This window comes from Astyanax mexicanus, chromosome 21 (assembly GCF_023375975.1).
Source record: "Astyanax mexicanus isolate ESR-SI-001 chromosome 21, AstMex3_surface, whole genome shotgun sequence".
NCBI classification, from domain to species: domain Eukaryota; kingdom Metazoa; phylum Chordata; class Actinopteri; order Characiformes; family Acestrorhamphidae; genus Astyanax; species Astyanax mexicanus.
Genome location: NC_064428.1, coordinates 34,709,129 through 34,730,220, shown reverse-complemented (window position 1 = coordinate 34,730,220; position 21,092 = coordinate 34,709,129). Strand labels below are relative to the sequence as shown.

General features: G+C 38.1%; 4 protein-coding genes across 5 annotated transcripts in view; all 4 read left to right on the top strand.

Annotated features, from left to right (window-relative positions):
• The window catches only part of LOC103032576 (uncharacterized), a 57,666-nt gene extending 53,905 nt beyond the window's left edge, over nucleotides 1-3,761 (top strand). The window contains exon 11 of the mRNA XM_049469486.1: nucleotides 1,325-3,761. Coding sequence (XP_049325443.1) covers nucleotides 1,325-2,737 — 1,413 coding nt within the window. The 3' untranslated portion in view covers nucleotides 2,738-3,761. The remainder of the gene's footprint in view (nucleotides 1-1,324) is intronic.
• A 1,286-nt stretch (nucleotides 3,762-5,047) lies between these two features.
• LOC103032260 (GTPase IMAP family member 4) lies at nucleotides 5,048-8,614 on the top strand. Its single transcript, XM_049469219.1, has 3 exons — nucleotides 5,048-5,101; nucleotides 7,045-7,092; nucleotides 8,081-8,614. Exons 1-3 carry the CDS (start codon nucleotides 5,086-5,088, stop codon nucleotides 8,578-8,580), a joined length of 564 nt encoding a protein of 187 aa, XP_049325176.1. The 5' UTR covers nucleotides 5,048-5,085; the 3' UTR covers nucleotides 8,581-8,614.
• A 1,515-nt stretch (nucleotides 8,615-10,129) lies between these two features.
• Nucleotides 10,130-13,943, top strand: LOC125785562 (GTPase IMAP family member 9-like). The gene is made up of 2 exons (XM_049469213.1): nucleotides 10,130-10,341; nucleotides 11,526-13,943. The coding sequence occupies exons 1-2, from the start codon at nucleotides 10,143-10,145 to the stop codon at nucleotides 12,347-12,349; spliced, it is 1,023 nt and encodes a 340-aa protein (XP_049325170.1). The 5' UTR covers nucleotides 10,130-10,142; the 3' UTR covers nucleotides 12,350-13,943.
• Nucleotides 13,944-15,092: 1,149 nt separating this feature from the next.
• LOC111196378 (GTPase IMAP family member 4) lies at nucleotides 15,093-20,372 on the top strand. 2 transcript variants are annotated; one of them, XM_049469214.1, is made up of 3 exons: nucleotides 15,093-15,403; nucleotides 19,406-19,456; nucleotides 19,718-20,372. In XM_049469214.1, exons 1-3 carry the CDS (start codon nucleotides 15,238-15,240, stop codon nucleotides 20,341-20,343), a joined length of 843 nt encoding a protein of 280 aa, XP_049325171.1. In that variant the 5' UTR covers nucleotides 15,093-15,237; the 3' UTR covers nucleotides 20,344-20,372. The 2 variants fall into 2 exon arrangements, with proteins under 2 accessions (XP_049325171.1, XP_049325172.1); XM_049469215.1 differs by lacking the exon at nucleotides 19,406-19,456.
• Nucleotides 20,373-21,092: the final 720 nt, after the last annotated feature.

The window sequence follows — 21,092 nt, the reverse complement described above, 5'->3', positions numbered from 1 at the left end:
TGGCTCAGGAAGAAAAAGTCAGACACGAAGTGGAGAAGAAGTATGAAGAAGAACTGAGCAAACAGCAGAAGGAAATCCAGGAGCTAAAAATGAAGCTAAAGGCAGAAGGTAGGTGAATTGATGTTAAATATACCCTGAGATAAATACTTTTGCATTTATATCTTGCCAAAAAAGCTCTTCAGTAGTAATTTTGGACAGCGTATTCACGAAATATAGTAAAAGCAAAGTAATCGACATAAACAGGGAAATTTAGACCCAAACCAGTTCAAACCATGTTGGCGTACTCTCTTTCAGGCACATAGTGAAAGAATGTCACTCCTTTTAAAGACTTCCTGGGTACCATACTTTTGTGTGTCTGATGGTTATATTAAGTGGCTTCTTACATCACCATATTCACTCATTCAGATGTTTGAATCTACTCCCTCTATTTGAATATGGCAATACAGTTTACATTCACATTTTTAAAAACACTCATTTGCAAAACTCTTCTTTGACAGCTGCCACCCTATCTTCAAAACCTAATGCAAACAGTACATATAGGTTAACATATTTAAGAACTGCATGAGGAATATATTTTCCTCATACACGCTTCTACTGCTTTTGCTACTTATTGTTTTAGACTAAATTCTGTTGTTCTCCTTCTTGCCAGGCTATTACGGTATATAAAGAACATGTCTGCTCATGTCAAAAGATAAAAAAAGGACTAAAAATAAATATTAAAAGCATGTATGTCATTGTAAAATCACATGGTAATATAAAACAAGTAGTATTGCTATTTCCAGGTGATGAAGAGGAAGCAGAGGTTTCCAGTTGCTTAAGAATTGTGTTGATTGGAAAGACGGGGAATGGAAAGAGTGCAACAGGAAACACCATCCTAGGAAGAAATGAATTTGTTACTGAAGCCAGTATGAACTCTGTAACAAAAGCTTGCCATAAAGGAGTTAGTGAAATAATTGGGAGGACAGTTGCTGTAATTGACACTCCAGGTCTCTTTGATGCTTCACTGACAATGGAAGAAATACAGCAAGAAATTGTGAAGTGCATCTCATTGTCAGCACCTGGACCTCATGCTTTCATCATAGTACTGAGTGTGGGAAGAGTCAGCAAAGAAGACGTGGAAACTTTAGACACAATAAAAATGCTGTTTGGTCCAAAGGCTGCAATGTTCAGTATAGTGCTGTTCACTAGAGGAGATGACCTACAAAATCAGACAATAAAGGAGTACGTAGACAAATGTACCATTGAGCCAGTCAGGAAGATGCTCAGAGACTGTGGAGACAGATTCATACCATTTAATAACAGAGAAAAACAAGACCAAACCCAGGTTTCTGAGCTTCTCACAATGATTGAAATGGTGAAAAACACAAACACATCAAGTAAGTACTTTACAAACAGCATGTTCGAAGAGGCAGAACTGTCCATCACAAAGAAAACTGAGGAAATCCTCAAAAAGAAAGAGAAAGAGATTGAAGATGAAAAGGAGAAACTGAAAATTAAATACAACCAGGAAATGGAAGAGATAAAGAAAAGACTAGAGGAAGAAAAACAAAAGGCTGATGAGGAAAAACAGCAACTACAGAGAAATTTTAGAGACAAGATGGAAGCTCTCAAAAAAGAGTTTGAGGAAAAAGATCAAATGGAGAGAAAGAAACGAGAGATGGAAGACAAGGCCAGGTCAGACGAAGTAAATATGCAAATGCAGCAATGGCAAAGCCGAATAACTGAGTTAGAAATAGAAAATAAAAAGCAAAAAGATGAATTTGAAAAACAGCTAAGTGAAAGAGATGAGGAGGATAAAAAGAGAGAAGAGAAATACAAACAAGATAAAGAACATTTTCAGAATCTGCAAAAGCAAGCCATGGAGGAACTAAGAAAAAGTCAAGATGAAGAATTTAAACAGAGAGGCGTGGAGGAGGATAGAAGGAGACAAAAGGAAGAGGACGAGAGAAGTGATTGGGAGAGGAGAATAAAAGAGGCAGAACATGAGAAGACAGAGATACAAGAGGACCTTAAGCGTAAACTGATGGAATGGGAAGAAGAGAAGAAAAGGCAGATAAAGGAACTACAGGAAGAGGATCTGCAGAGAAAGCAGAAGCATGCTGAAGAGCTACGAGCTAAACAAGAAGAACAAGAAAGAATGAGAGAGACATTTGAAAGAGACATGGAAGAAGAAAGACTTCGGAGAGAGGAGGAGAAACGACAGTGGAGAGAAGAAAGTGAGAGAAAAGACAGAGAGTATGAGGAAAAGAAACGTACAATGGAAGCACAGATGAAAGAACAGTATGAGCAGATGGAGAAAAGAAGGATGGAAGAGCAGGAGAGAAGAAAACAAGAGGACGAAGAGAGAAGAGCTGAAGAAAGAAAACGACTGCAGGAAAGAGAGGAGGACATTAAGAGACAATGGCAGGAGGACATTAAGAAAAGAGAGGAAGAAATCATGGCTAGAGAAGAGAAAGAGAAGAAGGAATGGGAGGAACTGAAAAAGAAGCATGATCAAGAAATGAAGGCCATGAAAAATAAATTTGAAGATATGGCCAGGCAGCAGGCTGAGCAGTTAAATGAGTTCAATGCAAGTAAAGAAAAACACTTCCAGGAGCTCATGGAGGAGCAACAGAAACGTTATGAGCTTTTGGATAATCTCTATAAACTCACAGAGGGTAAAAAAAGCGAGGAAATTAAGAAACTAAGAGCAGAACTTGACAAAATAAAGAAGAAATCAAATTGTACTATTAGTTGAGCAGTCATAGCAGTTGTAACGAATGATGCTGTAGTGAAATGATGCTGCAGAAAAACTATTTTATTCATATGATGAATAACATGCATGTATTAGGCAAGGATCCATTTGAGGATGGGTAACTGTTTTTGTGTGTATTAAATATATATTCTTCTACATATAAAGTACAGGCCAAGAGTTTGGACACACCTTCTCTTTTTCAATGCGTTTTCTTCAGACATTTTCCTGACTATTTACATTGTAGATTCTCACTGAAGGCATCAAAACTATGAACGAACAAATGGAGTTTTATGTACTTAACAAAAAATAGTGAAATAACTGAAAACATGTTTTATATTCTAGTTTCTTCAAAATAGCCACCCTGTGCTCTGATTACGGCTTTGCTCACTCTTGTCATCATTCAAACTGAATCAAAAATTGAATCCAGTAGATTTGGTAAATCAGTGGTACTCAGCCCTACTTATCACAGTCTGCTGCATCTGTAGCAGCATATCTCATAAGTAGGCTTGTCACAATAAGAAACTTATTGTGATAAATGATATTATTGTTGTTTTAAGACAAATGCCACTGTCATAATGGTAATATTATAGCATAACAAAGACATTATATCCTTTTAAAGAAAACACAATTTAATTATCATAGTTTGGGAAATATATACTATTTCCTTTAACTACTGTAGTCACTGCACACTGTGTATATGGAGTTGAAGCATTGGTCTGGTGCTGTATGACTAATTAAAATACTTGTTACTGCTACATATATGAATGTGAACAAAACATACAAATAAACACAACAGATGATATCACAATTATCTAATATTTTTTATGTCATATCCGCTTATTGTACGATAAGTCGATAATGTAATTATAGTGTTAGGCCTACTTATTGGTATATATATGCAGGCTGTGTTTTTACTGTGTGTGTATGTTCCTTCTTTTCTTATTTAATTTGTAAATTTTGTAATGCTTAAGCAGGATGATTTAATGTTCGCAGTTAAATTAAGCATTGCTTTGGGATGATTACCATTATGGATGATGCATGTGTGTTTAAACCAATGCTTCTAATCATTATATGAACCCCAATTTGTCATTAAATAAAACCAAGTTTTATTTCAAATGTAATACAAGTGTGGTCTGTATTTTTACTGTTTTTTGTGTATATGTTCCTTCTCTCTTTTCTTAATAATAATCTAAATCCCTGAATAATCTAAATCTCAGTAGATAAATATTTGTTTATATCAAAAACCTGTAAAAAAAAAAAAAAAAAAAAACTTCTTTGTATGGAAATGATTTTTATATATTAGATATTTACATAACTGTCATCCTTATTTCTGTTTGACATATCATACCCCCAATAAGTCTGTCTGTCTTCACTTGTCTATTTTTCTTGTTAGTTTTAGCAAACCTAGCTGGCTAGTTAGCTATGTAATTTTCTAGCCTGGGTTTATAATTAGCTAGCTAAATAATATGAACAATCTGAAGAGAAAGAGCCCATGTCCTCACAAATACAGTAAAAACAGCTAATTAAACTACAGGGAATTAAAAATATAATATAAAAATAAATCAATTATTAAAACATATATAAAAAATAAAACCTATATTAGTGTACGTTTTATTATACGCTGATTTTACCTGTAATAAGCAAAGTGTAGCGTCTACAGGGAAGAGAGGGTCTGAGGTAAAATTAGCCAGTTAGCTAACGATTTACCTCAGAGCTGAATTCCCGCGCTTTTTGATATAAACAGCTGTGACTGCGCCTGCGCAGATTCGCCGATCTACAACTCATACTATCCAGTGTTTGTGGGCGAGTATGTTTTATAGATCATTAAATCTGCCGTCTTGGTTTCCAAACGAGCATTCATTACACTGGTATTCTAATAATCACTCACAAATAACTATATTATACTGTTATACTAATACTAAAATAAACTGAGAAATGTGTTGCCTAAGTGCAGAATACTCTATTTTTCTTAGTTTAAAGAGGGTTGTCTTGCTTTAAAACCTGCAAAACGTCAGCTAAGATAATGAGAGGTACGGATATCTAAAGTACGGATAACTTTTTTTATTATGCAGTAAATATGTAGCACCTAAACAAGTAGTCTTATTGATCTGATCTTATCTAATATTTATAGATTTTTTTATTTGATATTTTATTTATATATGCCAAAATGTTGTTTTAATTTATTCAATTTATTGATGGGATTATAACTTTTTTGGACCTGGTATGGTCCACTTGAGATAAAAACACACAGGGATTTATCCAGAAGAGAGTGGGGTTTATATTTCACCGCCCCCCCTCTCTCTCTCTCTGATTCCACTTTTAGTTTCAGCCGATGAACAGATCAACAGGAGATGGCGTCCAGCAGTGGTAAGTTTCCAGTTACTGACTAAAAATAGATGTTTACCGCGTGTTTGGGCATTTTCACATTGAACATGGAAAATTAAGTAATTTCCGTTTATTACGCAGAGCAGCGTTCATAGTATAGCTTAATATGTCTAAATCTGTTAGTATATCTGTAACAGGCGCATCTATTTATACGGCCACTGGGACAGATCTGACTATACTGCCGTGAGTTTCTCCCAAAGCCCCTGTAACGCTGTTTACTTCGCTAAACAGGTCTTAAAATATGTAGCGTTTCCAAAACCTCCGGAATTAAAATGAACGATGTGAACTCGCCCTAAAATTAACGAATAATCCAAACTATCCATATTTATAAACAGCTTGGGTAAAGCTGTAACCAAAACCCGTGATAACATAATTTAATAATTAGCGTTCCTGTTGTGTTTTCCCATTTTTCTCTGTCTCTGACTGTCTCTCTCTTTTTTTGCTCGCTCTCTTTCTCTTTTTCTCGCTTTCTACCTTTTTTTCTCTCTCGCTCGCTCGCTCTCTTTGACTGTCTCTCTTTTTCTCGCTCGCTCTCTTTCTCTCTCGCTTTCTCTCTCTGATGTAAGTGATTGACACCACTAATATAATTTAATTTTATCAATTTAAAGCTGATATTTCTTAAAAAGAACACTAAAATGCATCCAGTAATAAGGGAAAAAATTGTAGTAATAAAGTAATGCTGTTGTTTTTTATTTTAATAAAGGGCCATCAGGCTCATTGTTTGTTTGTTCCACCTAGATCAAAAGATCCTCACATGATGAGAGTTGGAGAGAACCCTAATTTCCAGTATTTAATAAAAGAGCTCGAGCCCCGTTACAACATTCCATCCCAAAAAACAAAACATGATTATAATAAAGTTTAATTTTTATTATGAAGTTGATAATGGTGAGGCTATAAAGAATGTCCTGTTTGTAGCCTGATACAAATACATGTTATAGCTGTTTAAAGGAGGAAGCACCTTTAACCTGAAAAAATAGAATTGAACTGTTGTATCAAAGAAATAAAAAAAATACATACTAGAGATGATTTCAATAAAAAAGATAAAAAATCAATTGAACTACACAGAGCAGACAAAAATGGAGTTAATAATAGACAATAAACTACTTATATTTAATATGCTGATGATACATTATGCTTCTCTGTAACCCCACATACATAAATTACAAGTTGGTTGTGCTCCGCAAGTTATGAGGGGCCGTTCTAAACCAAAAATGCCAGGGCCAATTTTTTGTCCCAGTTCAGCCCTGAACCCCGCCCATCCCCAAAACGGACAACTACGGACAACTTTCAATCACATCAATCACTTTCAATCACATTTTTTCAATATACTGTAATTCTACCTCCATTATTTAAATGCAACAGCTAATGTAACCCTTGCTTATATTTTCAGATTTTTATATCCTCAAAGAATTCATTATTTAAAACATTATTCAGCTCTATTCAAAAAGGTGTGGTTATTGTAAAAGGGCTGGATTACACCTAGCCGGGGTGGGTCTCCACAGTCTTTCTCCCTCCTCTGGTCTCTACTGCGCAGACTCGGGTTTCAGGATCGCCAACATGGAAGATTTTCGCTTTATTTTCATTGAATGAATGGAAACGGCGACACGACATCCATCTTTTTTACAGTCTCTGGTCCTCCCCAAAAATTATATTGCTCCCACTCAGCTCAGCTGTTTTATTAATGAGGAGACTGGTCACTGACTGCAAATAGGAAAGCTGTCAATTATGGAGCTGGTTCAGGGATTAAGCTCCGCCTCTCAGTAAAAGTAGAACAGGAAAAGTTAAATGTTTCATAATAAAATGTTTGTGAGAAATAACTTAATCTTGAAGGTTTCAAGTAAGTGGTAATTTTGTGAGAATGTTCTACTAATATTGTAACATTGTTAACACTGTTAAATAACAGGAAAATTATGTTTGTGCCACAGACATACCACAACCTCGGAGGAGGCAAAGTCTTCCTGATCCTCCATTTAGTAAGTTACACTGCATTAATTTTCTACATTGTATGGTCAAATTGTCAGTCAAATTGTACGGACAAAAAATAACACCACATCTGCTTGATCAGCCTCAACATGCTGACTATAAAAATGCAGAGGCTGACAGTTTGGAGCTGAATGGCTTGTGAATAATAGCAAGCTCTTTACAAAGACTTTATGGAGGGGTTTAAGTGTTTAGCAGCATCCTTTTCTGTTCTTTTTCCACAAAGACACAAACTACGTCTTTCCTCGTGAAGGACCACTCGTTTGGAGGAGGAAATTAAAGAGAACAGGAGTGAACAGGAAGAAAAGACAGAAAAACTGTATAGAAATAACATGTAATAGAGCTGTTAGGTTTTAGACTTATTTCCAATACATATAAAATTGCATCCCTTTTTTCTGTCTGAAAAAATATTAAACCAGCATCTTCAGAGAATGCCTTCACATGTGTTCTCTTTGAACTGAATGGTACTTAATTAAAACATTATAGTGTCTCTCTATTATTTTTGAAGTCTTCAAAATGCCTCAAACTGCAGAGATAATCAGATGAGGTGTTACTTCATTCAGTGTTGGCAATTGGGGCGAGAATGTTATCCTCTAGTTGACTTGAAAGAAAATACATCTTTTCATGATGTCCTTTACCAGACTGCACATTTTACTTGCATTTTGGAATGTTAGTTTAATCACATGAACAGCAAAGGCAGGATCTGAAAACTTCTTTCTTAAAACTGTGATTCAAAATTTTAAAAACGTCCCTTAAAGGATGGCCTAGTCTAAGTCTTTATATTTTTGGAAGACCATGCTAAACATGCTAAAACGTCCCTTAAAGGATGGCCTAGTCTAAGTCTTTATATTTTTGGAAGACCATGCCATGTCATCACACCATTATTATTTCTGCTTATGTGTTTTTCTTTTTTTTATTATTTGTAAATATCTCTGTTCTAAACCTGACTAATAGTACAAGCTTGTTTTCTTTTTCATTCAGTGTTGAACTTGGTGCTGTGTGGGACTGATGCAGCACTAAAAGCCTCCATATCAGATCTTATACTGGGCCAGAAGCAGTTCAGTTCCAACCCCAGTCTGGAGCCCAGCTTAACATGTGTGACAAGAGCTGGAGAAGTGTCTGGATGCTCAGTTACCCTAGTAGAGATGCCAGCCCTCTGCAACACACTATCAGAGCTATTAGAGGAGGATGTGAAGTATGAAGCTCTCCGCTGTGTCTCTCTCTGTGATCCTGGAGTCAGTGCTTTCCTCTTCATCGTTCCTGTCGGTCCCCTCACTGATGAAGACAAAGGAGAATTGGAGAAGATCCAGGAACTCTTCAGCTCCAGAGTGAAAGATAATATAATAGTTATATTCACAGCACCTAATATTCAACACCCTGTGACGGATTTTATTGAAGTTGACCCTGAAGTAAGAAACTTTCTTGCTGTGTGTCATGATAGATATACACTGCTCAAAAAAATAAAGGGAACACTCAAATAACACAATATAACTCCAAGTAAATCAAACTTCTGTGAAATTAAATTGTCCACTTAGGAAGCAACACTGATTGACAATCAATTTCACCTTCTGTTGTGCAAATGGAATAGACAACAGGTGGAAATTATTGGCAATTAGCAAGACACACTCAATAAAGGAGTGGTTCTGCAGGTGGGGACCACAGACCACTTCTCAGAACCTATGCTGTCTGGCTGATGTTTTGGTCAGTTTTGAATGTTGGTGGTGCTTTCACACTCGTGGTAGCATGAGACGGACTCTACAACCCACACAAGTGGCTCAGGTAGTGCAGCTCATCCAGGATGGCACATCAATGCGAGCTGTGGCAAGAAGGTTTGCTGTGTCTGTCAGCGTAGTGTCTAGAGGCTGGAGGCGCTACCAGGGGACAGGCCAGTACACCAGGAGACGTGGAGGAGGCCGTAGGAGGGCAACAACCCAGCAGCAGGACCGCTACCTCCGCCTTTGTGCAAGAAGGAACAGGAGGAGCACTGCCAGAGCCCTGCAAAATGACCTCCAGCAGGCCACAAATGTGCATGTGTCTGCACAAACGGTTAGAAACCGACTCCATGAGGATGGTATGAGGGCCCGACGTCCACAGATGGGGGTTGTGCTCACAGCCCAACACCGTGCAGGACGCTTGGCATTTGCCAGAGAACACCAGGATTGGCAAATTCGCCACTGGCGCCTTGTGCTCTTCACAGATGAAAGCAGGTTCACACTGAGCACATGACAGACGTGACAGAGTCTGGAGACGCCGTGGAGAGCGGTCTGCTGCCTGCAACATCCTTCAGCATGACCGGTTTGGCAGTGGGTCAGTAATGGTGTGGGGTGGCATTTCTTTGGAGGGCCGCACAGCCTCCATGTGCTCACCAGAGGTAGCCTTACTGCCATTAGGTACCGAGATGAGATCCTCAGACCCCTTGTGAGACCATATGCTGGTGCGGTTGGCCCTGGGTTCCTCCTAATGCAGGACAATGCTAGACCTCATGTGGCTGGAGTGTGTCAGCAGTTCCTGCAAGATGAAGGCATTGAAACTATGGACTGGCCCGCCCGTTCCCCAGACCTGAATCCGATTGAGCACATCTGGGACATCATGTCTCGCTCCATCCACCAACGTCACGTTGCACCACAGACTGTCCAGGAGTTGGCGGATGCTTTAGTCCAGGTCTGGGAGGAGATCCCTCAGGAGACCATCCGCCACCTCATCAGGAGCATGCCCAGGCGTTGTAGGGAGGTCATACAGGCACGTGGAGGCCACACACAATACTGAGCCTCATTTTGACTTGTTTTAAGGACATTACATTAAAGTTGGATCAGCCTGTAGTGTGTTTTTTCACTTTAATTTTGTGTGTGGCTCCAAATCCAGGCCTCCATTGGTTAATAAATTTGATTTCCATTGATGATTTTTGTGTGATTTTGTTGTCAGCACATTCAACATTGTACAGAACAAAGTATTCAATGAGAATATTTCATTCATTCAGATCTAGGATGTGTTATTTGAGTGTTCCCTTTATTTTTTTGAGCAGTGTATAATTGTGGAGCTAGAAATGGGGAAATCCTCCAAGCAGGCAGGTGTAAAGCTGGTGGATGAAATTATAAAGAGGATCGAAGCACCGCCCTATTCTCTTCACATGTATATGACGGTTCAGGAAGAAAGAGTCAGACGTGAAGTGGAGGAGGAGTATAAAGAAGAGCTGAACAAAAAGGAGAAAGAAATCCAGGATTTAAAGACAAAGCTTCAGCAAGGTATACCTATAGGTGCTTTGGCTTTAAGCAAAGCAAAAAAAAATACTTCTACATTTATGTTAAATGTGTTAATGTTCTTCATTAGGAATTTTAGAAATTCAAGTTCAAGGTCCTCTGTACTTCTTAATATCTTCTTTAACAATCTATGTCTAGTTGTGAATTATTTTTATTCAAAAGATTATTTGGACACTCTCTGCTCTGCTGGTGAAGAAACTACAGTTTTTGAGAGTGAACTCTAACATTTTGCCAACATTCAGTTTTGTTTATAGCAGGGGTGTCCAAACTAGAAATAGAATGAAAGTTGGCCCGCTGTTAAGCAGGTTTTTATAATGTAAGATTTAAAGTTTGAACGCTAGATGTCAGAAACTGGCCAAAGAGTCTAAAAGCGGAGAGAGTGAAGTTTTAGCGCAGAAAAACAGGCCAAAGAGTCTAAAAGCGGAGAGAGTGCGCATTTCTAGCGCAGAAAAACGGGCCAAAGAGTCTAAAAGCGGAGAGAGTGCGCATTTCTAGCGCAGAAAAACAGGCCAAAGAGTCTAAAAGCGGAGAGAGTGCGCATTTCTAGCGCAGAAAAACGGGCCAAAGAGTCTAAAAGCGGAGAGGATGCATGTTCAAGTTCATGAAAACTCTGGAGGTCAAGATGAGGTCTAGAAACTAGTGTGGTATTCTATGTTGTGCTGACCACATCTTGACCGCCAGAGTTTTCATGAACTGCTGCATTAACATTATTAACGTTGGTTAAGGTGACAGGGTGGCCCATACATGAGGAAAAGGGTCAGTGTAAAGGACTGAGAAACTTGGACAAGGGTCAAATCCCTGAAACTGCAGTATTTATTGAAAGTCAGTGTTATACTAAATACCATATTGATATTGGTCATTTAACAAATATTCTTTATATATCTGTGTTATTTCTTTGATGGATTTTATTTTTATTGATAGTAAACCTCTGCTCAAACAGCATGAGTGTTTCCACAGAAACAGATTAACACAAAGATTTTGTTGATGTTACTCATTAAAAAAATGTTGAACACATCGATTAATTATATACAGAATGAAATATCTGTCTCAGAGAATGTATGTGAACTTGCTTTAGGTGTATAGTGGGACTGGCTTTAGCAACAATAACAACAAACTTCACATTCTTTCTACCCAATAAATGTACTGACTAGTGCTCATGTTATTTTCAGGTGATGAAGAGGAAGCACAGGTTTCCAGCTGCTTAAGAATTGTGCTGATTGGAAAGACTGGAAATGGAAAGAGTGCAACAGGAAACACCATCCTGGGAAGAAATGAATTTGTTACTGAAACCAGTATGAATTCTGTGACAAGAGTCTGCCAGAAAGGAGTTGGTGAAGTACTGGGAAGGTCAGTTGCTGTAATTGACACTCCTGGTCTCTTTAATGCCTCAATGTCGGTGGAAGAAGTACATCAAGAAATTGTGAAGTGCATCTCAATGTCAGCACCTGGACCCCACGCTTTCATCATAGTACTGCGTGTGGGAAGAGTCAGTAAGGAAGATGTGGAAATGTTAGACACAATAAAAACGCTCTTTGGTCCAAAGGCTGCAATGTTCAGTATAGTGCTGTTCACTAGAGGAGATGACCTGGAAGATCAGACACTAAACGAGTATGTAGAGACCTGTACCATCGAGCCAGTCAGGAAGATGCTCAGAGACTGTGGAGACAGATTCATGGTGTTTAATAACAGAGAAAAACAAGACCGCACCCAGGTTTCTGAGCTTCTCACATTGATTGAAGAGATGATTGATTTAAACATATCAAGTCGGTTCTTTACAAACAGCATGTTCCAAGAAGCAGAAATGTCCATTAAAAGAAGATTTGAAGAAATTCTGAAAGAGAAAGAGATTATAGCTAAAATGAAAACCAAATATAACCAGGCGATGGAACAGATGAAGAAAAGGCTGGAGGAGCAAAAACAAAAGGCTCAAGAAGACAGACAGCAAATACAGAGATATTTCCTGAAAAAGCCTTGGACTTTTTCCCCCAAGTAGGCCCACTGACCCTCTGGGGCTACTGTTGACTATATCTACAGTATGTGATTGGGTGGTAACCCTTCACATTGTGCACTAGCAAATGTCCAGGAAAGAGTGATTGTTTATTTGTTTATTAGTGCAATTCTAGTTGGAATGCAAAACTAATCAGCCAATGTTGGTTAATTACAGCAATTGATGTAGACAAGAAGAATGAGGACAAGGAATTGAAAAGATAGAATCAAGAACTCAAAAAGATCCAGTTTTACCATGGGGAGGTTTTCCCTAAATCTTATCATATATATAGTGGCTTGCAAACGTTTCCATACCCTTTTAACTTTTCCATATTTTGTCACATTACAACCACAAACATAAATATATTTAATTGGAATTGAATGTGAAAGACCAACACAAAGTGGTTTACAATTGTGAAAGAAAAATGATGCATGATTCAAAACATTTTTTTACAATTAAAAAACTGAGAAGTGTCTTTTCACATCTAGAGACTGAAATTTTTGCCCATTTCCCATTGCAAAACAGCTCAAGCTCCACCAGGTTGTATAAAGAGTGTCTGTGAACAGCAGTTTTTATGTCCTGCCACAAGTTCTTGATTGGGTTTAGGTCTGGACTCTGGGCCAAAACATGAAAAAACATGAATATGTTTTAAACCATTTCATTGTAGCTCTGGCTTTATGTTAGGGTCATTGTCTTGCTAGAAGGTGAACCTCCACCCCAATCTCAAGTCTTTTACAGACTCCAACAGGTTTTCTTCCAAGATTGCCCTGTATTTTTTCCCATCCATCTTCCCATCAACTTCGCTGTCTTTGCTGAAAAGAAGCAGCCCAAGAGCATGATGATGCTGCCACCACCATGTTTCACAGGGGATGGTGTGTTCAGAGTAATGTGCAGTGTTAATTCTCTGCCACACAAACATTTTAAATTTGGTCTCATCTGACCAAAGCACCTTGTTCCATACGTTAGCTGTGTCCCCAAACACGGCTTCTGGCTACAAACTGCAAATCGGACTTTATATTTTATATTTTTCTTTTAACAGTGGCTTTCTTTTTGCCACTTTTCCATGAAGATCACATTTGTGCAATGCACGACTAATAGTTGTCCTGTGGACAGATTCCCCCACCTGAGCTGTGAGGAGCGTGAGAGGAACCGCATGGCGCGCAGAGCGGTGTGAGCGCGTCTCAGAGCGGCAATTTCAAACGCTGTTTTTTGAAGCGATTATGTACGTGTGTGCGACTGACTGACTTACTGACTAAGTGGGTGTGTTGGTGGCCCAGTTAGCATATACATATGTAAAGAACTGTATGCTTATATAAAAAAATAAAAAAATAAAATATGTGAGAGGGAAATAATTTGTATATTTAGTTCATTATAAGTCAGTGTTTATTTTATAGTTTAAAAATCGTAGTTAAAATATTAAAGTTAAAATGTGAGGTGATATAATGTAAAACACACACACACACACACACACACACACACACTCAGAGCGAGACCTGCAGACACACACGGAGGGAGTTGGGAGAAAAAGAGTGTTAGCTGCCTGTTGCTGATGTTACTATGCAGAGCCGTACGGTGTGAAATAAACAGAGTTTTTTTTCAACTTTGTAACCCGACCATTTTTCCACCCCTCAGAAAAAGAGACTTGGAGTTATCAGGAATAACACACAATCGTTGAGGGTTACATTTATATAAAAATACATGCATATTTAATTTAATTTTACTTTATTTTAATTAAAAAAACTATGTTTTACAGATAATTTGATCTGCCATTCTGGTTTCAATTTTGTATAATTTTCTGAATTATGAAGAGCACAAAACTGGCCGTCTGCAATGTAAATAACATAATATAGTGATAGAATATGCTGATATATTCTCCAAAACCAGCTTTCAATATACTTGTGTTCTAATAAACACTCACACATAACTATACTATACTGTTATATTAATACTATAATAACCTGAGAAATTCATTCATTTCGATGGAAAACCCGCATCAGTTTTATCCTAAGAAATCAGTTAACCACTGCTGAAAATGCTACTTACAAATTTATAATTTTGTTTAACAAAAGTATGTTGAAAAAAAAGTTAATTCTCCCATTTCTAATGGATTGAAACCATATTGTATTTATAATATATATTATTATAGCTGTATACTGTGTGCTTGTAATGTGATCTTGCCATTACTATTAAGGTATTTGAACCTATACGGAAGACACTACAATTAAATTAAACAGTCTTAGCAAACTGTTCATAAACTGTTCAACAACACCTATTTAAAAATAAATATTTAACATTAATGTAAGGTTGACTTACTCGTCATTTTCAATGCTTATGTTAACTAAACTAAGTTAATAAACATTAATACTAAATACATGTACTAATTTACCGTGATAAAAATTTTTTTTACAATAATAATTCTATTATTTTTAATTTTTTTGCTTAAAAGCAGAATAATCTATATTTTTCTCAGTTTAAAGGGGTTGTCTTGCCTTAAAAGCTTCTAAACGTAAGTGAAGATAGAAGGAGATGAACGCATATCTGATCATGTAGCGCCATCTATTGGCAAATCGATTAAAAAAACATTTCTAAATGGTTGGTTGGAAAAAGTAGAAAATAACCAATGATTCAGAGGGGCGGATATATCAAGGGGTCGGATTAACTGAAAACATATATATATATATATATATATATATATATATATATATATATATATATATATATATATATATATATATATCATAAATGATATAGATAACATATAACTGAGAACTAATAAACACCCATATTAATCTACATTTACGCATCTCATTTTAGTTTGAACCATGTGTTTTATAAGTAAAATAAGCTGAACATAACATTTTATTTATTTTTCATGCCAAACGCGTCTTTTTTAAATGATGGGATTATTGATATTAACTTTTTTGGACTTTATACGACTTTGGACTTTATTTTTTGGACTTTGTCCACTTGATATAAAAGCATACACCCCCCTTTCTCTCTCTCTCTTTCTGATTCCACTTTTGATTTCAGCAGATGAACAGGATATGGCGTCCAGCAGTGGTAAGTATCCAGCTACTGGGAAAAAAACATTTGTTTATTGCGTGGTTTAGCATTTTTACGTGCAACTGTTTCTTTAAAAAAATTAAATAACTTTCCCTTTCTTCGAGCAGCGTCAGGGCTTGTTTATAGTATGGCTTAGTATATCTAAATCTGTTAGTATATCTTTAACAGGCGCATCTATTTATAGGCGTGCAGCAGGGACAGATCTAACTATACTGCTGTGAGCTTCTCCCCAAAGCCTTTGTAACGCTGTTTACTTCGTTAAACAGGTTTTAAAAATGGTAGTTAATCATGCAGGGTTTCCTAAAAACTGAACGATGTGAACTCGACTTAAAATGAAAGAATAATCCAAACTATCCATATTCACAAACTCCTTTAGCTGCATTTGCCTGCAGTTCCGCACATAAACACTAGGTGTCGCCAAATCTCAGTAAACGGGACCCGGATGTAACAAAAAAACGTACTAGATAGATGGATGGATAGATGAAATTGCTATACATTAAGTATCAAATATCAACTAAATATGAGTCAAATGTATAGTATAACTTTATATACAGTGTATATAAAAATATATAACATATTGCACAAACAATATACTAACTATATATTATAATAATTAGATGTACAGGATGAATTAATTGGACAATCATGGTCAAATTAAACTGCCCATGTATTGTTAAATTTCATAAAGGGACGCACTTTTGTTCCTTTTTAAGCCTGATTCAACCCTATTGATTCAGTGAATTTAACATGTTAAAATATTAAAAGAAAAAAAAATGCTATGTCTGTTTTCTTATTCAATAAGTGAAAATTCGAAATGTGTGTGCAGAATTATTTTATATTTAAAGACCAGTGTCTATTATATTTTTTCACACTTGACATTACACGTACTCAGCTAACAAGAATAATACAAATATTCAGGAGTTTTTCCATATAAAAAAGATAAAAATGCCAAAAGTATCCACTCGCCTTCATTTCTGTGTTTGGTAATGTGAGGTTTGGTTGGCTATGGAAACTCTACTGTTCCTAGATAATCTGAAACTACATGAACTTTGGAGGACTGTAGTGATTGACTTTTCAGAAACCTTTGCAGGTTCTGTCTTAATTTATACATTATTAACCTGAAATATATGCCTACTAAAAGCCCATATTTAGTTTTAAGAATAAATTAATAAATGTTTTACAACATTACTGTCACGAGGGTGACCCAGGCAGGGAGACGAGGAGACGAACGCAAGTGCAGGTAGGGCGAAATAAATAATTTAATAAATAAATAACAAGTAAACAAAGAACAAGTAAACACGTAACAAAGATAAAGAATAACCAATAACCAAAACAAACCAGTGAAACAAGAGAACATAAACTAAACCAACAAGAGATAATAAATAACAAAATAAACCGGGTGCGCTTTATAACATCAGAAAAATTTGACTGTTTCTGACGCAACAGGCCACCCAGCTCCTGGTACAAGCAGTCGTCATCTCACACCTCGACTACTGCAATGCCCTACTAACCGGCCTCCCGGCCTGCGTAGTAAAACCACTCCAAATGATCCAGAATGCAGCAGCACGTCTGGTCTTTAACCAGCCAAAATGGGCACATGTCACCCCACTGCTCATTGAGCTCCATTGGCTAACAGTTGATGCTCGCATCAAATTCAAAGCTCTTACAATCGCCTACAAGGTGATGACAGAACAGGCTCCTTCCTACCTGCACTCACTCCTAAAGGCTTACGCTACCTCCCGGCCGCTGCGCTCCTCCAATGAACGTCGCCTCGCTTTACCAAACAAACATTCACACCAAGCAATCCAGACTGTTCTCATACAGAGTTCCCCAATGGTGGAACAAACTACCTTCTACTACCAGATCAGGAGAATCTCTCACTATCTTTAATAAACTCCTGAAGACAGAGCTCTTCAAAGAGCACTTACTCTCCTAACACCTCTAACTAACTACCTTCTACTACCAGATCAGGAGAATCTCTCACTATCTTTAATAAACTCCTGAAGACAGAGCTCTTCAAAGAGCTCTTACTCTCCTAACACCTCTAACAAACTACCTTCTACTACCAGATCAGGAGAATCTCTCACTATCTTTAATAAACTCCTGAAGACTGAGCTCTTCAAAGAGCACTTACTCTCCTAACACCTCTAACTAACTACCTTCTACTACCAGATCAGGAGAATCTCTCACTATCTTTAATAAACTCCTGAAGACAGAGCTCTTCAAAGAGCACTTACTCTCCTAACACCTCTAACTAACTAACTACTTCTAACCTCATTTCCTTCTTCCCCTCCTTCACTCCTCTATCCCATTATCTTCCTTTGACCTCCTTTAGGCCCTGTCTAAAGATATTTTTACCTTCTATTACTTTGTACTTCACTATTGTAAGTCGCATTGGACAAAAGCGTCTGCCAAATGTACAGGTGCTGGTCAACGAATTAGAATAATTTGAAATAGTGCAATCATGAAATTCTTTGAATGCATTTTTTGTGCAGAAAGCAAATCAGGTGTTCACCGCACCTGTCCTACTCGTTAGACTAATCACAGAACTCGTTACCTGGAAAAAAATTTGCTCAGCTGAGCTTTCCAAAAGGCCCATTTAGGCCATTTAACTGTGACACCAGAATAGTGGCTCAAATTCAAGCCCTTCGCCAACAAGGCTTGACCCAAACTAAAATTGCTGAGCAGCTCGGCATCAGCCAGTCTTCCGTCTGCAAAGCTCTCAAGAAAAACTGCAGCAAGCGCACCAACTGTTCCGGTGTCCAAAAAACTTCTGCTCGCGACAACAAGCAGCTGAGAAAGATCGCAGTCAGCAACCGGTTCAAGTCCACTTCCGAGCTCACCGACTTGTGGAACAAGCAGACCGGTGCTGACGTCTCCAGATCAACCACTTACCGTCGTCTGCGCGAACTCGGCTTCAAATCTCGCGTTCCAGCAGTAAAACCGATGCTGAACAAGAAACAAATGGAGAAACGGCTGAAGTGGGCCAAAGAACATGGCGAGTGGACTGCTGAAGACTGGCAGAAAGTGGTCTTCAGTGACGAATCACGCTTCTGCATCTCCTTCGGTGACCAAGGTCCTCGTGTCTGGCGTCGTGGTGGCGAAACCTACAACCACGAGTGCGTGAAAAGATCCGTCAAGTTTCCCCAGAGCGTTATGGTCTGGGGATGCATGTCCGCTCGAGGTGTAGGGAAACTCTGCTTCCTCAAGAAGACTGTCAATGCTGCCGTATATCAAGATGTTCTGGAAACGTTCCTGATTCCGACTGTTGAGGAACAGTTCGGCGAAGAAGACTTCATATTTCAACAGGATCTTGCACCGGCTCATGCGGCAAAGTCGACCAAAGATTGGTTCACTCAAAAACAGCTTGAAGTTTTGGCATGGCCGGCCAACTCGCCTGACCTCAATGTCATTGAAAACCTTTGGGCCATCGTCAAGCGGAAAATTCGCGACAGAAAGCCTACTACGCTGGACCAACTGAAGCAGAACATCGCCACTGCCTGGGAAGCTGTGAGTGCGGAAACTTGCGACAAGCTGGTCAAATCGATGCCGCGGAGACTTCAGGCAGTCACACAAGCCAAGGGGGCAGCCACAAAATACTGAGAAAATGATGATTGTAATTATAATAAAAATTATTCTAATTCAATGAAACGGTTTCTCCATTATTCTAATTCAATAAAACAACAGTGTCACAGTTAAATGGCCTAAATGGGCCTTTTGGAAAGCTCAGCTGAGCAAATTTTTTTCCAGGTAACGAGTTCTGTGATTAGTCTAACGAGTAGGACAGGTGCGGTGAACACCTGATTTGCTTTCTGCACAAAAAAGGCATTCAAAGAATTTCATGATTGCACTATTTCAAATTATTCTAATTCGTTGACCAGCACCTGTAATGTAATGTAATGTAATTCTCAAAGAATGTTCTACTAACATTGCAACATTGTTCACTGCAATAAGATCACCACAGCAAAAAATAACAGGTAACTTATGTTTGTGCCACAGATCTACCACAACCTCGGTGGAGGCACAGTATTAATTACGACCCTCCATTTAGTAAGTTACACTTCATTCATTTTCGCTGGAGTTACAACATTGCATTTTTTGTAATATGTGCCCTTTCGTTTCACTTTCATACAGTATGAGATACAGTGTCTTTGGTTCATACTCTCTGCTATGAAATAAAAGTGAAATAAGTGTAAATAGAAGAAACACTTTACTTTTATTTACGCTTTCCATGCTGTCCCATTTTTTCTGAATTTGGTTTGTATTATTACAAGTAAAGTATTATATTAATATTTTTGTTTCATTATGCAGTGCGGATTCTGCTGCTGGGGAAGGATTGCAAGGCAAACAGAAGAGTGGGAAACTTCATCTTGGGAAGAGATGCGTTCAATACTGAAATTCCTCCTCACTGCAGTCAGGGAGCAACAGAAAACGTGGAAGGAAGAGGCATCACACTCATCATCACCCCTGACCTGTTCGATCCTGAACTCACTAATGATGAACTGAATGATCGAGTGTCAGAGTGCATGACTCTGTGTGCTCCTGGACCTCATGTTATAGTTCTGGTCCTTCAGCGAGACGACTTCACTGAAGCAGACAGAAAACAGCTGAATTTCATCTTCCGTTCTTTATCTGAGGAAGCCCGTAAACACACCATAGTTCTGACACAGCGCAGCAGCAGTGTGGATCCATTTAAAGAGACTGTCTCTAATGAGATCACTGCAGAATTCAGTAAATGGCATTTTGATTTTATAAGTGGATGCAGTCAGACTGCTGTTGTGGAGCTGATGGAGAAGAGGATAGAAGAGAATGGAGGAGGTCACTATATGTGGGAGGAATTTGTGATGGCTCCACTTGCAACAGAAGAGCAACAGCATCAACAATCATCAGCACAGAGTATGGCTGAACAAGCAGTGCAGAAAATGACAGGCAAGTGACAAAAATGCTGTTAAAATCAGGCAATAACCATTCTCATATAGATTGATTTTGATATTTTAATATTTTTGAAACATACAATATCCCTTTAAGTAGTTTAAATTATTTGCAATAAATCAGATATTAGAGTCCACCATTTTTACAGCAGCTTTGAAAATCAGTCCCTCACATTATTATTCTCGAAATATGAGCCATAATTGATATCAGACACTCTGCTGCCTGACTGCTGCCCAACACTTGGTCTGGAGGGCGGGCTGGACCTAAACAAATGTGTAGCCATAGAGAAGGACAGATTAAGGATAGTCTGGGCCCCTGGGCGAAGAGAATGCCTGGCTATGTGTAGGTCTCTAGAAAGTCAAGGAGCCATGGTAAACGACTTCTATGGAAGTCAGGGGCCCCATAGCCAGTTTTGGGTACGTTACTTTGAAAAAGTAATTAGTTATAGTTACAAGTTACTTCTCTAAAAAAGTAACTGAGTTACTAACTGAGTTACTCCACTATAAAAGTAACTATTGCGTTACTTTTGTGTTACTCACCCCGTTAACCCCCACCCCACCACCCCTCGGCCCCCACCTTCTCAGAGAGTGTGTCATAAGCCAGATGAAGTGCACGAGTGCACGACAGCAAAGACAACAATCATTGCTTAGGCGGTTATCTTATCTATCTCATCTATCTTATAGCGCAAAGTATTAAAAAATTAAATTACTTAGATTACTCGTAATTAGTTAGATTACTCGTTACTAATAAAGTA